Source organism: Labeo rohita, chromosome 4 (genome assembly GCF_022985175.1).
Source record: "Labeo rohita strain BAU-BD-2019 chromosome 4, IGBB_LRoh.1.0, whole genome shotgun sequence".
In the NCBI taxonomy this organism is placed as follows: Eukaryota; Metazoa; Chordata; class Actinopteri; order Cypriniformes; family Cyprinidae; genus Labeo; species Labeo rohita.
In genome coordinates, this window is record NC_066872.1 from 43,150,928 (window position 1) to 43,165,793 (window position 14,866).

Consider the following 14,866-nt stretch of genomic DNA (forward strand, 5'->3'; position numbering starts at 1 on the left):
TTTGTCTCAACACCCAAAAAAGTCCAAAAAAGTGCATAAATCCATCATAAAAAAGTGCTCCACATGGCTCTGGGAGCTTAATAAAGGCCTTCTGAAGTGAGTCGACGCATTTGTGTAAGAAATATATCCATATTTATGTCTTTGGAGTGTTTTGCCAATATTTTTTTTAACCCTGCAGTAAATGAGCTCGATTCCTTTGGCGATTTAACAGATTCAGAAGGATATTGAATATCTTGACAACTTTATAAGCCATTATCTCTAGCTTTAGTGAATTAGAAGTACAAAACGATTATTTGTAAAGAAAAATGTTTTTGATATAAGCCTCGAGACTGGTTTTCCTTTACTTTTGTGAATGTGCATATGACAGCTAGATATCACGGTTTATAAAGTTCAAAATATGGATATTTTTCTTACACAAATGCATCAGTTTGCTTCAGAAGGCTTTTATTAACACTCCGGAGCTGTGTGGAACACTTCTAATGATGGATGGATGCACTTTATTGGAGTTTTAAAATCTCAGCACCCATTCACTGCCATTATAAAGCTTGGAAGAGCCAGGATATTTTTTTATATAACTCTGACTGTATTCGTCTGAAAGAAGAAAGTCATATACACCTAGAATGGCTGAGTAAATCATGGCGTTGTTTTCATTTTTGGGTGAACTATCCCTTTAAGTGCTAAGAAACAGTCATGAAAATGTACTTTCTTTAAATACACTTAAATGGCTTTTATTTCATTAATATTATGCATTATTTAATATTATGCAGTTCTATACTTTTTCAAATTTAAAGTACACTACAAGTGCACATACAATTACAAGCATTTACACTTATTTTTAATAAAGGAACTTACTTACACTTATTTTTAATAAAGGAAAACCTGCATTAATTTTAATATTATTCAGCATAATCAATATTACAATACAATAAGTCACTTTTAAGCTACAAACCAAGCTACTGAGGGTTGAAAAACTCTCTTAATCCTCTTGTTTTCATACGTTTTGACAGTTCTGGTGTTCTAAACCTTCACTTATGGTGAATGTATTTCAAGATGAAAACAAAAAGAGACATTTCATAAACATAAAGTCACTTTTTTAATGGTGGAATTTAAGTCACTAACAAGCTCAACACGTATATATATGTAGAAATATCACCCACTAGCAAATGCATTGTCATTTGTACAAATTTTAATGCAAAGCTACATCTTAACAAAAAATGTACAGGTTTAATAAAGCAAAACTGTATTTTAGTATCTGCAACTCCAGGTTGGGAATCACTGATTTAAAGGGACAGTACACCCAAAAATGAAACTTCTGTCATCATTACTCATGTTGTTTCAAACCTATACGAGTTTCTTTCTTATGCTGAACACAAAAGAAGATATTTGGAAGAATGTTGGCAACTAAACAGTTGCGGCAGCCATTGACTTCCACTGTATGGAGAAAAATACTATGGAAGTCAATGGCTACCGTCAACTTTTTGGTTGCTAACATTCTTCAAAATATCTTCATTGTGTTTGGCATAAGAAAGCAACTCACACAGATTATACAGGTCATACACAAACTATCACTTTAAACTTTTAGAAACGCTCAATTGCTGAAGTATATGTGGAATAAAATCTTGATTGCTTTCTTGAGACACAAATCCTCAAGAAAAGCTTTGCTGGACTCTCTCTTCTCGGCTGGTTTGCTCACGCTTCCGATGTCAAACGCGGTGGTGGTTCTTCTCTTGCTCCTGTGCTTCTTCATCTTGCGCATGGTGATGGCGCCCCCTTGGTGGTGGCTTTAGATATTGGAAGATAAATGTAGCTTAATTCCAAGCACTTCTTTCCTCCGACATAAACGGCTCTTTAGTGGAGATTTGAAGTCTTAACTCTCCAGGTTGTTTGTTACAGCCACATCGTTCAGTAATCAGACTGTTTCGGTGGTTCACGAAGCCACAAATCTCTCTGAATCCTCAACCATTATTTTGGAGGAGGGCTCTGCTCAGCTTCCTTCTTCAGGAGAGTTCAGCGGATCGGGTTCCGCAATCTTCCTGGAGGAGCTTGACCGGGAATGGGAGCTCGACCGAACCCAGTCGGCTCTCAAAGACTCCCATCTGAGCTCCAGCAGATCTGAAGATGAAAATAGAGAGGGTCTGTCCTCTACTTTCTACTTTGAGAGTGAGCGAGAGGCAGCCACCACCGGAGAGCCAGAGAACCAGGCGTTTCTGTCATGGGTGACCTGGTCAGCTGAGTCTGACGCTGGCTCTGGTCAAGGAGGGTCAGTGAGTTCTCAAAGCGATGATATTCCCGTACAGCTCATAATTCCTGAACTTGCTATCCGAGAGTCAGAGGAAGATCAGAATGCAGGTAAAACTCACGAATGATGTCAAAACAACTTTTGGAGAGTGAAAAACATGACTACTTGTGTAATTCTTGATCATTTCACAGGGGTTTGATTCACAAAAATGGCAATAACATTCTTAAATCAAAATTAATTTACTTAAGAAAATTACATAAGGTTAAAAGTCTTGTTTTAAGGTTATAAGTTGTTTTATATTCTAAATGTATATTTATTATAAAAATAAAGTGTACTTGTTTCCATGATCAGAGGCGAGTAACAGCAGTCCGGAGTCTCGTGTCGGGATGGTGGGAGGCACGGAGAAGGAGAAGAGGACGGTTGTTCCTCTGGCTGTGGTTTCCACTCTAACTGTCCTGTGTCTGCTGGTGCTGGTGGGGATTCTCATCTACTGGAGGTATAAGATCTTCACACACACGTCAAGCCGTCAGTGTTTGCTTTGAGATTTTAGCATCTGTGCTACAAAGGTCACGGCAAATAAACAAAATGTGTCGAGAAATGTTTAGGAGCATTTTATGACAATCAGGCCCTTTTTTGGATTTAATTCTCTTCATGTTTGTACTCTCATAAAGTAAAAAAAAGAAATATTTGAATGTGTTCATCTGTATTTTACAGAAGGTGCTTTCAAACGGCACAGTTTTATGTAGAGGACAACGTTTCAGCCCGAGCCATATCGGCCCCATCAACTCCTCTTCTTCTGCCTGCAGGTAACAAGAGCTAACAAAAATATATTTTTCTTTCATGGCTTACCTTATTTATTTATGTTTGTTTGTTTATCTATCTATCTATCTATCTATCTATCTATCTATCTATCTATCTATCTATCTATCTATCTATCTATCTATCTATCTATCTATCTATCTATCTCATGCCTTGGTGTTTATTTATTTATTTATTTATTTATTTATTTACTCTTTCATTCATTTCATGCCTTATCATTTTTGGTTGTTTGTTTTAATGTTTTATCATCATCAGTTTCATGGCTTGACTATCTAAATTATGTTATATTATATTATATTATCTATCTATCTATCTATCTATCTATCTATCTATCTATCTATCTATCTATCTATCTATCTATTTGTTTATTTCCTTGATATTTCTTTGTTTTTTACTTTATTTATTTATTTATTTATTTATTAATTATTTCCTTTTTATTTGATTATTTTACAGCTTGTTATTTATTTAACGACTTGACATTTGTTTATTTATTTTTTTTTTATAGCTTGTTATTTATTTTAATTTATTTTGTGCTTTATTTATTTATTTATTTATTTATTTTGTGCCTTATTTTTGTTTGTTTGTTTTAATGTCTTATCATTTATTTATTTATTTATTTGTTATTTTTATATCTTTATTTATTTGTTTGTTTGTTATTTTACGTCTTTTTATTTATTTGTTTATTTATTTATTTTTTAATGGCTTGTCATTTGTTTATTTCATTTATTTATTTATTTAATTAATTCATGCCTTAACAGCTATTTATTAGTTATGTTTGTAAATATATATTTTTTTCTTTTTGTCAGCAGAGGACAATGAAGCTCTCCCCATTAAAGAATTCGTAAAACACGTTGCTGATCTTCACATGAATCACACATTCTCCAAAGAATTTGAGGTACTTGTGATTTTTTTATTTTTTTTTAATCACTTTTTACTCAGTTTTTTGACATTTATAAAATTGAAACTTAAACACTGCACCTTATTATGCAATATAACCATATCAAATAGTGCATAAATGTCATAAATTCATGAATATGAGTGGGATGGGGCAGCATGTAAAGGGTGATGTACAGGCGTCTGCATGGACACCCACACAGAGCGACAGCCCGTCTGAACCCGTCTGTAGCATGAAAACACATGCAAAAACGTGCCTCATGTACCTGCACTGGCGCCTCTCTGTTTGTCACGGACTTTCATTGTGCTTTTCTGCATTCTCACCCCCTCCCTTATTAGATCTTGAAAGAGTCTTATGAGGTAAGACACATCTCCCTTTGTTTCAGTGTTTCTTGTGACTTGTTATTCTTCTGTTCATTGTATTGACATGTCAGTGTTGCTCTTTGCATGGTTAGCATGCATGATAACGTGAAATTGTTTAATAAAGGTTCATTGAGATATGATTTTGTCAGTGATGGGATGAAACGTTTCTTCTAGGAGATTCAGGGCTGTACGGCGGACGTCGGCATCACTTCGGACAGCTCCAACCATCCAGACAATAAGAGCAAGAACAGATACATTAACATCCTGGCCTGTATGAGATGTTATATCCACTCATCCAGAACAATATAAGCATGCATTTCTAAATAAAAACTTGACTAATAAGACGTTTTTTGTACTCTCAGATGACCACAGTCGAGTTAAACTCTTTCAAAACTCTGACAAAGATGGAAAGACAGGGGACTACATTAATGCCAACTATGTGGATGTAAGTGTAAATACAGTTATTAGAAGACACAGTCTCAAAATGGGTCTATAATTGGTCTGTCACTAGTGTTGGTAGAAATGATCATGGTCTGATTGTAATTATTATCTTTAGGGCTACAATCAGCCGAAAGCGTATATAGCTGCCCAGGGCCCACTGAAGGGCAGTCTGGAAGACTTCTGGAGGATGATATGGGAGCAGAACGTGGGTGTGATTGTCATGATCACTAACCTGGTGGAGAAAGGCCGGGTAATGCTTTTCATCACTCTTTGATGAGATCATTTGGTTGCAACAAATAAAGTGGTCTGATGAGTTTCCTAATTATATATACATGGTGTGTGTGTTAAACAGAGAAAATGTGATCAGTATTGGCCCTTGGAGAATCAGGAAGACTATGGATGCTTCCTAGTCACGCTGAAGAGCACCAAAACTCTTGCCTACTACACACAGAGGACGTTCACCTTGAGGAATGTTAATGCCAAGAAGGTCAGTATCTACACCAGAAACCCTTGAGGATATTCCCAGCTTACAAAGAACGTTCTCAGAATGTTCTGGCAAGGTTCTTTTAAAGTTACGAACAAATGTTCTTCTAGTACTGTTAACAGAACGAGTTATCTGCCCTTTACTAATAATCTGAATATATTAGCACAAAAAAGGTTATTTATACATTGTTCATTTTCACTCTTTTCCCCCGTCAGGGCTCACAGAAGGGCCGCAGTCAGGAGAGGACGGTGCTTCACTTTCATTACACTCAGTGGCCTGACATGGGCGTCCCAGAATACACTCTGCCCTTGCTGTCGTTTGTGCGCGTGTCCTCACAGGCCAGGATGGCTGATATGGGGCCTGTGGTGGTGCACTGCAGGTAGACATCAGTTTGAATTTAGCATAAAATTATTATGGTGAAGGTATTATGGTCATCAATTTGACTGTACTGTAATTGCGACTTTTTATTTTAGAATTCTGACTTTTTTTTCGCACAGTTCTGAGAAAAAGTTATAATTGCGAAATACTAACTTGCAGTTGCAGGGGAAAAGTCTTAATTATCTTTTATGTATGTGTGTGACGTAAACTTAGAACTCCAAAAAAAGAGGAAGAATTGCTAGATGTAAACCCAGACTTCCAAAAAAAAGTATGAATTGCAAGATGTAAAGAAGAATTGCGAGACGTAAACTCAAAATTCTGAGAAAAAAAGGAAGAATTGTGAGACGAAAACTTGAAATTCCGAGAAAGAAAAGAAGAATTGCGAGACGTAAACTCGGAATTCCGAGAAAGAAAGATGTAAACTCAGAATTCAGAAAAAAAGTATGAATTAAAAGATAGAAAATAGAAAGAATTTTGAGATGTAAACTCAGAATTCCAAAAAAGGAGGAATTACGAGATTTAAACCCAGAATTTAATGAAAAAGGTGGAATTGCGAGATGTAAACGCAAAATTCCAAAAAAAGAAAGAATTGCGAGATGTAAACACAGAATTCCAAGAAAAAAGCCAGAATTGCGAGATGTAAAATTGGAATTCCGAGAAAAAAGAAAGAACTGCGAGACATAGACTTGGAATTCCAACAAAAAAAAGGAAGTATTGCGAGACGTAAACTCTGAATTCCAAGAAAAAAGAAAGAATTGTGAGACATAGACTTGGAAGTCAGAGGAAAAAAAGGAAGTATTGCGAGACTTAAACTCAGAATTCCGAGAAAAAAAGAATTGTGAGACGTAAACTTTGAAATTCCAAAAAAAGGAAGAATTGCGAGAAAAAAAGAAAGAACTGTGAAACATAAACTCTGAATTCCAAGAAAAAAGGAAAAATTGTGAGACTTAAACTCGGAAGTAAAAATTTTTAACTGCAACATACATCAAGATGGCATTGTAACATGTTTGAATGTGTGATTTGCAGTGCAGGTGTGGGAAGAACTGGAACCTACATTGTGATCGACAGCATGCTGAAACAGATAAAGGAGGAAAGTACAGTGAACATCATGGGATTCCTCAAACACATTCGGACCCAGAGGAACTACCTGGTGCAGACTGAGGTTCGGCAACATATTATTTCAAACCATAGTTTAGGTTATTTCATGTCACACGCAACATGAAACATCTATCATACCTGTGTGTGCGAGCAGGAGCAGTACGTCTTCATCCATGATGCTCTAGTGGAGGCCATCAGGAGTAAAGAGACCCTGGTCTCATCCAGTCACATTCACACATATGTGTCTGATCTCCTCACACCGGGACCTACAGGAAAGACCCGCCTAGAGAAACAGTTTAAGGTGAGAATCTTGGTTTTGTGATTCCACCTTAATCATTATTACACTGAGCAATTCACTGATGAGTTTTCCCTTGTGTTCCTGTAGCTGGTCAGTCAGAGTTGTGCGAAACAGAGTGATTACACAGTGGCTTTGAAGGAGTGCAACGCATCTAAAAACAGGACGTCTTGTCTTATGCCTGGTGAGTGTGTGCAATATAAAATTAATTATTTTTTCCAAGATTATATTCAGAATATAAATTGTGTTTTTAAAGATCTAAAATATCAGTGAGCTCATTGGATGAGTTTAGTCTTGTGAACTATAATGGCTGATCTCTATCCTGACATGTGTTCCATCTGTGTTTCAGTGGAAAGGTCAAGGGTCAGTCTGTCTACAGCACCTGGAGAATCATCAGACTACATCAATGCCTCTTATTTAAGGGTAAGACTCTTGTTCTGACGCTCATGTTTAGATTCTTAGGTAATATGGTGTGATTTGATGAGTCTGTGCTGTTTACAGGGGTACCATGAGAGCCGTGAGTTCATCGTTACCCAGAATCCTCTCCCAAACACTGTACAGGACTTTTGGAGGATGATCTGGGATCACAACGCACAGATCATAGTTTCCCTGCCAGATACACAGAGTGTTGTGAGTCACACACACACACAAACACATCTATACTTCTACACACATCCGTATGTAATAACTGAGGCCTGTCATTTCTGACCGTCACAGAGCAGAGAAGGAGAGTGTGTGTACTGGCCCACAAAAGATCAGCCAATCAGCTGTGAGACCTTCACTGTGACCTTCAGAGGTGAGGACAAACTGTGCCTGTCTAATGAGGAGTCACTCGTGGTACAGGACTTCATTTTGGAGGCCCTGAAGGTGAATAAAACTTATTTCATTTATGTAGCCACAACTCAATATTTGCAGCTGCTCGGGATGAACCTTACAAAACCTGTCAAAACAAATGTTTGGGTCATATTTCACCTCACAATCAACATGGATTTTTTTCATTGTGATATTATTTTCATAATAATTAAAATATAAATAAAAATATTTTATTGCAGTAATTTCTACTATTCATATACATAGGATTTTTTTTTACATTTAAGAAAAAACTTATAAAACATCTGTACACATTACAGTAAACATTACAATTAATAACATTGTAAATATAATATTATATTATATAATTAATATAATATTGTGTAATGTCATTTAAGATGTATATGTAAAATAAACTGTAAAAACCGAAATAAATAAATAAACAAACAAATAAATACATAATTAGTAGTAGTAGTTGTACTGCCTTTATTTTAAATAGAAATGTATACTATAAAATGAGAATCATGCATAAGAATAATTTAAAATAAAAAAAATACTTAAGTAAAACATCTGGACACATTACAGTAAACATTACAATTTATCACATTATAAAAATGAATGTATAATATTATAAAATTAAAATTTAATGCATAATATTTTTGTATAATATTGTATGATGTGATTTAAGATGTATATGTAAAATAATCAGTAAAAACCTAAATAAATAAATAAATAGTAGTAGTTAATTACAGTAATTTTTACTATAATAAAACAATGAGATGCCAATGACTTGTGAAATTTAAGAAAAAAAACTTCAGCAGAACATCTAGACACATTACAGCAATGACAATTTAGAATACTGTAAAAAAAAAAAATTTATAATATTATTTATAATTTATCATAATTATTCTTTATAATATTATTAAATTACAATTTGATATGTTCATAATAATAATTATTATTATTATTAAAATAATAATGTATCGTGTAATTTAACATGTAAAATTAAATGTAAAATTATCACACACACACACACACACACACACACACACACGTTTTAGTGGCACTAAGGCATTTAATTTTTAATGCAAAAGTATATATTTTTGTTGATTTTGATATTTTTGTGAGATTCACACCATAACAAAAACATTTTCACATTTAAGTGGACATTGCATCTCAAACTGAAGCATTTGAGTTTATGGCACAACAGAAATGTGGTGATTTTATTTTATGTGATTGCATTTGACAGGACGACTATGTGCTGGAGGTACGGCAGTACCAGAGCCCTCGCTGGCCGAACCCTGACAGCCCCATCAGCAACTCCTTCGAGCTCATCAACATCATCAGAGAAGAGAGCTTGCGCCGAGAGGGACCCGTCATCATCCACGATGGGTAGAGTCTCATTTTATTTACAAAAAAGGCTCCATCAGTGACTGATACAGAGGAGTGTGTCATTCCTCACTGCATCTGTGCAGGTCTGGAGGGACGAGTGCTGGTTTACTCTGTTCACTAACCACCCTGGTTAACCAGCTGGAGGAGGAAAACACTGTGGACGTCTATCAGACTGCCAGAATGATGAACCTCATGAGGCCGGGCACCTTCAACGACATCGTAAGAGAACTGTAGTGTATTCTGATAAGATAAGAATTATAAAATGTGCAGCTATTCCTTTAACATCTTCCTGTGTGTGCAGGATCAGTATCAGTTCCTCTACAAAGCGATCCTGAGTTTGGTGAGCACCAAGGAGGACGAGAGGGCTCTTCACTACTCGGAAAACAACGGCACGGTTCCCGCCAACCCGTCGGAAAGCCTGGAGTCTCTCATGTAGCTATACAGAGCGCTGTCACCCTTCACCCAAGGAAATGTACATTGAATCAAGAGAAAGTAGTTTTCGAAACCCTCCCAAAGTCTCTAGACGGACTACGTGGGTACAGGATATACTGTCATTTGGTCTTTTATTGTGCCTTTTTGTTACCTTTGTACTGCTTTGATATAATATTATTGTTGTAACTAATGCCAAAATTTCTACTCTTTGGAAAAGCAGTGACTGCTGTATTGCTGGTGATGTTTTAGGTTTTAGTCGGATGTAACTGTTGAAGAAATATTTATAAGTAGCAGGGCAGATGATTTCATACGGTATCTATTTTGGGGGTAAAACAAATCTTAGATATAAACACGTTCTTGAATGTAGCCTCATAGTGCAGAAGAGAGAGGTGTGATTCTAATAATATAAAAACCATCAGCCACACCAACAGACCAAAATACATTTATATGACTAGCGCTTCTTTTTTTTACTACGTTTGTTATTGTAGCAATTAAATGTTTCATTTTTTGTAATTGTAGAAATTCAGTGATTGTTTTTTTATTAATTTAGTTGATATGTTGTAACAGACAACATTTCGTACATTTCTCGTTTGTAATATGTACCTAGATTTAAATCAGCAGTTTCATAACCAGCATTCAGTTATTTATCTCCATATTTATCAACTTTTATTTAAACTGTCTAATCATTTAGGACCTTTGTCAACTATTAACACAGGACGTACGTGGATACAAGAAAGAAAGCACAATAAAAATAAACAAAATAGGATTTTACACACGCATCATTTCTTCTAGTGTTTGTCTTTTCTTAACATTGTACTTTCTTCCCCTGAGCTTCTGAATTGCTTAACCACAAAATGTAGGTGAGTGAACTGAAATACTTTTGGTAAGTGCAAAAGTGTAATGAACTTTTAAATTCTTTTAGAAGTGATATTGAGAGACTACATTGGTATTCATGTGCGGTATTATTGTGTTGTTTCAGAATGAGTAAAATTTCTTGCACAAGTATTATACATGAATACCAAGTATTTTGATCTTTAAAAGATGTTATTTGAAAGACTACAAGTAATTAACATACATTTTAACATAAATTATTTATGTTAATCAAAGTCTGTAGACACGTCAACTAACCAAAGGCATATAAATATAAACCTTTTTATGGTATTGGTATGTTTTTTAGCTGAAAATTGTTTATTTTAATGAGATACATTTTTAAAGTTTCCAAACTTTTTATATAGGCATTATACATTGAGATTTTGACCTTTCAGTGTATTATTTAAGAGACTACATGTAATAATTTTTAACATGAAATACTGACGTTAATCATATCTGTAGGCATGTCAACTAATCAGAAGCGTAAAAATGTAAAAAGAACCTGAACGTGTATTTTGCTCTAATTTATGTTCCCCCTTTTTTTAATGTCATTTAGCTAGAAATTAATTATTTTGATAAGTTGTTGTTATAAGCATTACAAATATCTTACATTTTTATAATGTAAGATATTATTTGAGAGACTACATGTAATAAAGTCAAAATATTAATTTTAATTTAGACCCTTAAGCATATAACATAGCACCTCAAATTCATAAAAATGCAAAACCTAACATGGAATATTTTTCTTTTAATTACCTTCTCCCCTTTCAATTACATTATCTGTGTAGAGTATGTTATTCAGCTCCAAACTGACTGACTTTTTATGTGTATTTTTGGTCATTTGTAGCCTTTATTGGATCTGGAGTTCATTCAGTACAAAAGCCACAAAGCTACAAATCCAAATCAAAATTGATTTTATAATATGTGACCCTGGACCACAAAACCAGTTATAAGTCACACAGGTATATTTGTAGTAATAGCTAACAATACGTTGTATGATTTTTCTTTTATGCCAAAAATCATTAGGATATTAAGTAAAGATCATGTTTCAATAAGATATTTTGTAAATTTCCTACTGTAAATATATCAAAACCTAATTTTTGATTAGTAATATGCATTGCTAAGAATTTCATTTAGACTTCATTCCAGATTTTTAAATAGTGGTATTTTGGCCAAATATTGTCCTGTCCAATGAAATCATACACCAGTGGAGGGCTTATTTATTCAGCTTTTCTCAATCTCAAAACATTGACCCTTAAGACTGGTTTTGTGGTCCAGGGTCACATATACATTTTACTTTAAATTGCTTTAAAGGTCCCTCATTGACCCAGTCACTGATAAAATGTAAAGAGTGATTGACTGTGTAATAGACTTCTCATATTTGCTATCTCATCATTTTTACATGTATTAGAAACACTATAATGTCCATCTCAATCTATAACAAACAGCTGTAAAAGAAAACGCACAGCTTAAATGGACAGTGTTTGTTTATTTATTATTTAATATAAACATAATATGTACATGAACATCATGAGACTTCAGATGGGCCATTTCCACTGGTTCGCCGGCGCTTCCTCTACGAGAGGCTCCCACGGTTTCCATTCCGTCATCTTCCTGGACAAAGCCAGCTCAGCCTCAGCCTGCAGACACACCAAACGGAGTGAGGTACGACACACTGTATTTACTTTATATGCACCCAGTTATTGTAAATGAGGCTTTGAGATCTTCGGTTGTCGCATCTTCTCACCTGTGCAATAACCTCCTCAATCTGTCCACAGTTGATTTTCTTTTCAAGCTTTTCTACATCTGGCTCCTTTATAGCACATATATAAAAATTAAGACAATATATCAACAGGTGTTTTAATACTTAAACCTAAATCTCAGAAAGTAGATTTTAAATATCTTACAGCTTTGACATGATTGAACCTGTCATTGATCAGCTGCTCCGTGTATTTCCTGTAGGCAGCATCCTGAGGCATAGTTTGTAGAGAGCCTAAGATCTTTGTGTACAGAATCCGAAGACGCTTTGGGAAAGAAAGCAACGTTTTAGTATAAGTCCTCTAAATTAAAACAAATTTACAAAGAACAAAACACCTAAATTGATCAAAATGAAATCAAAACACTGACCTCGTGTGGGTTGTGGGAGACAGCAAGGCCAACCAAGCCCGTGGTCTAAAAATAAGACAATCAAAAGATGTTTATGTCCATAACGCGTCAAAAACAACGTATACGATAAAGTCGTTCAAAACCGTTAATGCTTATTTATTCAAGCAATTATGCAATGACAACGTCAATGATGCTCGTATGCATATTCATATAAATCTCATTTTGACTTGTCAAATGCACAGCTGCACAACCCAGAAAGATATTAAATCATCCAACTAATTACTTGTATTATTATAAGCTTTTTTTCATGTAGGATGTATTTTCAATACACTTGCCATCACAATCGACCAAAACAAAGCACGACTCACGCATTTAAATACATACAAACGCTGAGGACAAACGTGCAAAAGAGGCGGAGATACTCAAACGCTCCGTTTTTTAGATACAAGCTTCATTTGCGGATGAATATCCATCGTTTTATGAATATATTTTCATGACCTCCGCACGTACCTTCTTGATCAAACCAGCCATTTCTGCCTGTGCGAGTCAACGACGCAACTTCCGTCGCCTGAGTGTGACGTCCGAGATTCGCTCACATTATCGTGTAATTTTGAATTAAATATTTTTGGCTAATTTGTTCTTTCTTTTAGCCAAATTCACAATGAATCATCAAGTTTTAAATATTAAATTATTGTTTCGTATATTTGAATGAAAGCATTAGCAAGGTTCTCAAATTGTTTCTCCATTTATACTTTAAATACATTTTTAGCCCTCGAAGTTTGATTTTTTTTTTTTTAATGATCTATTGTGTCTTGAAATTAATCCCTAAAAAATAATTTTGTCTGCCTCATCTTACTAAATAATAATAATAATGATAATAATAATAATAATAATAAATAATAATAATTGTAGTAGAACTTAATAGTTAGTAGTAATAATAGTAATATTTAATAATAATAATAATAATAATAATAATAATAAAATAATAATAATAATGATAATTGTAGTAGAACTTAATAGTTAGTAAATAATAGTAATATTTAATAATAATAATAATAAAATAATAATAATAATAATTGTAGTAGAACTTAATAGTTAGTAGTAATAATAGTAATATTTAATAATAATAATAATAATAATAATAAAATAATAATAATAATGATAATTGTAGTAGAACTTAATAGTTAGTAGTAATAATAGTAATATTTAATAATAATAATAATAATAAAATAATAATAATAATGATAATTGTAGTAGAACTTAATAGTTAGTAGTAATAATAGTAATATTTAATAATAATAATAATAATAATAATAAAATAATAATAATAATGATAATTGTAGTAGAACTTAATAGTTAGTAGTAATAATAGTAATATTTAATAATAATAATAATAATAATAATAATAATAGTGTACTTTTTAAATTACGATTTTTAAGTGTATTTTAAAAATGTCTTTTAAATATATATATTTTTACATTTATTTTAACAAAACGAATCAGAATATTGTACAAATTCAGCATCTCAACAACACTATTGTACTTTGTTCCTTAAAAATATGTGTAATTCTGGCGCCATCACTATTAGCTAGACATGTTTTTCAAAAACATTATAAGCATTTTACATGATAAATGCCACTGATAAAATAAAATTAAGTCTTAAATTTGTTGCAGCAGTACTTAAAATTCACCACAAGAGGTTTCTCTGAGTTTTACAAATATATTAACTTACCTATTTTAGAAAATCATTTTCTGTTTACAGATCAAGATTTTTCTCTCGTTATAAATTATAGCCATACAAATAAATTCACAATCACCACAGGACGGCAGTAACTTTCCTCTGTTACCAGTTTATGTGACAAAACGACCTTCAAGTCTTAAATAAGTCTTCTGTATTTATTTATTTATTTATTTATTTATCTGTTTGTCAAAAATGTTTCTTTATAAGAGTAGTATTGTAAGTGTTTTAACTGGTATGGATTTTTTTGATTATTTTATTAGTTTTGCTTAATTCTCAAAATCTTGTTGCTTTTCACAGTATTTTGCTTAAATCTGCTCTACTGTTTCTACTTTTTAGGACTAGTAAATGATGACTTAATTTTCGTTTTTGGGTGAACTCTCCTTTTAACGTAACTGTGATTTTTTTTCGTCATGAGTATAAGAGTAAACTCGACTAAGAACTGAATCAGTAACCCAAACTGAAGTCATTTTCAATCAGTCCGGTACAAAATCTGCAGTTCATCATC

The 14,866-nt window shown here is 33.5% G+C and overlaps 2 protein-coding genes across 5 annotated transcripts in view; one reads left to right on the forward strand and one right to left on the reverse strand.

The window, feature by feature from the left end:
• Positions 1 to 10,411, forward strand: part of ptprz1b (protein tyrosine phosphatase receptor type Z1b) — a 45,536-nt gene extending 35,125 nt beyond the window's left edge. Inside the window, exons 13-31 of one of the 4 annotated variants that reach the window (XM_051108147.1) lie at positions 1,894 to 2,349; positions 2,591 to 2,735; positions 2,954 to 3,045; positions 3,868 to 3,953; positions 4,292 to 4,312; positions 4,490 to 4,586; positions 4,678 to 4,760; positions 4,872 to 5,006; positions 5,109 to 5,243; positions 5,456 to 5,619; positions 6,645 to 6,780; positions 6,871 to 7,017; positions 7,102 to 7,195; positions 7,361 to 7,434; positions 7,513 to 7,641; positions 7,729 to 7,878; positions 9,071 to 9,213; positions 9,297 to 9,432; positions 9,515 to 10,411. In XM_051108147.1, the coding sequence (XP_050964104.1) occupies positions 1,894 to 2,349; positions 2,591 to 2,735; positions 2,954 to 3,045; positions 3,868 to 3,953; positions 4,292 to 4,312; positions 4,490 to 4,586; positions 4,678 to 4,760; positions 4,872 to 5,006; positions 5,109 to 5,243; positions 5,456 to 5,619; positions 6,645 to 6,780; positions 6,871 to 7,017; positions 7,102 to 7,195; positions 7,361 to 7,434; positions 7,513 to 7,641; positions 7,729 to 7,878; positions 9,071 to 9,213; positions 9,297 to 9,432; positions 9,515 to 9,649 (2,558 nt within the window). In that variant the 3' untranslated portion in view covers positions 9,650 to 10,411. Of the gene's footprint in view, positions 1 to 1,893; positions 2,350 to 2,590; positions 2,736 to 2,953; positions 3,046 to 3,864; positions 3,954 to 4,291; positions 4,313 to 4,489; positions 4,587 to 4,677; positions 4,761 to 4,871; positions 5,007 to 5,108; positions 5,244 to 5,455; positions 5,620 to 6,644; positions 6,781 to 6,870; positions 7,018 to 7,101; positions 7,196 to 7,360; positions 7,435 to 7,512; positions 7,642 to 7,728; positions 7,879 to 9,070; positions 9,214 to 9,296; positions 9,433 to 9,514 lie in introns of all 4 variants that reach the window. The other 3 variants (XM_051108146.1, XM_051108148.1, XM_051108149.1) reach the window with 3 other exon arrangements.
• A 1,573-nt stretch (positions 10,412 to 11,984) lies between these two features.
• Positions 11,985 to 13,207, reverse strand: ndufa5 (NADH:ubiquinone oxidoreductase subunit A5). Its single transcript, XM_051107889.1, has 5 exons — positions 13,132 to 13,207; positions 12,643 to 12,687; positions 12,423 to 12,539; positions 12,263 to 12,328; positions 11,985 to 12,155 (listed from the first exon to the last, which is right to left on the reverse strand). The coding sequence occupies exons 1-5, from the start codon at positions 13,150 to 13,152 to the stop codon at positions 12,054 to 12,056; spliced, it is 351 nt and encodes a 116-aa protein (XP_050963846.1). The 5' UTR covers positions 13,153 to 13,207; the 3' UTR covers positions 11,985 to 12,053.
• Between the last annotated feature and the right edge of the window lie 1,659 nt (positions 13,208 to 14,866).

Bases quoted from the DNA above. Each gene is read 5' to 3' on its own strand.
- ndufa5 (XM_051107889.1), bottom strand. From the start codon at position 13,152: ATGGCTGGTTTGATCAAGAAG. The intron at 12,688-13,131 runs GTACGTGCGGAG...TCTTATTTTTAG, and splicing joins TGGCTGGTTTGATCAAGAAG to ACCACGGGCTTGGTTGGCCT. The intron at 12,156-12,262 runs GTGAGAAGATGC...GTGTGTCTGCAG, and splicing joins TTGAGGAGGTTATTGCACAG to GCTGAGGCTGAGCTGGCTTT.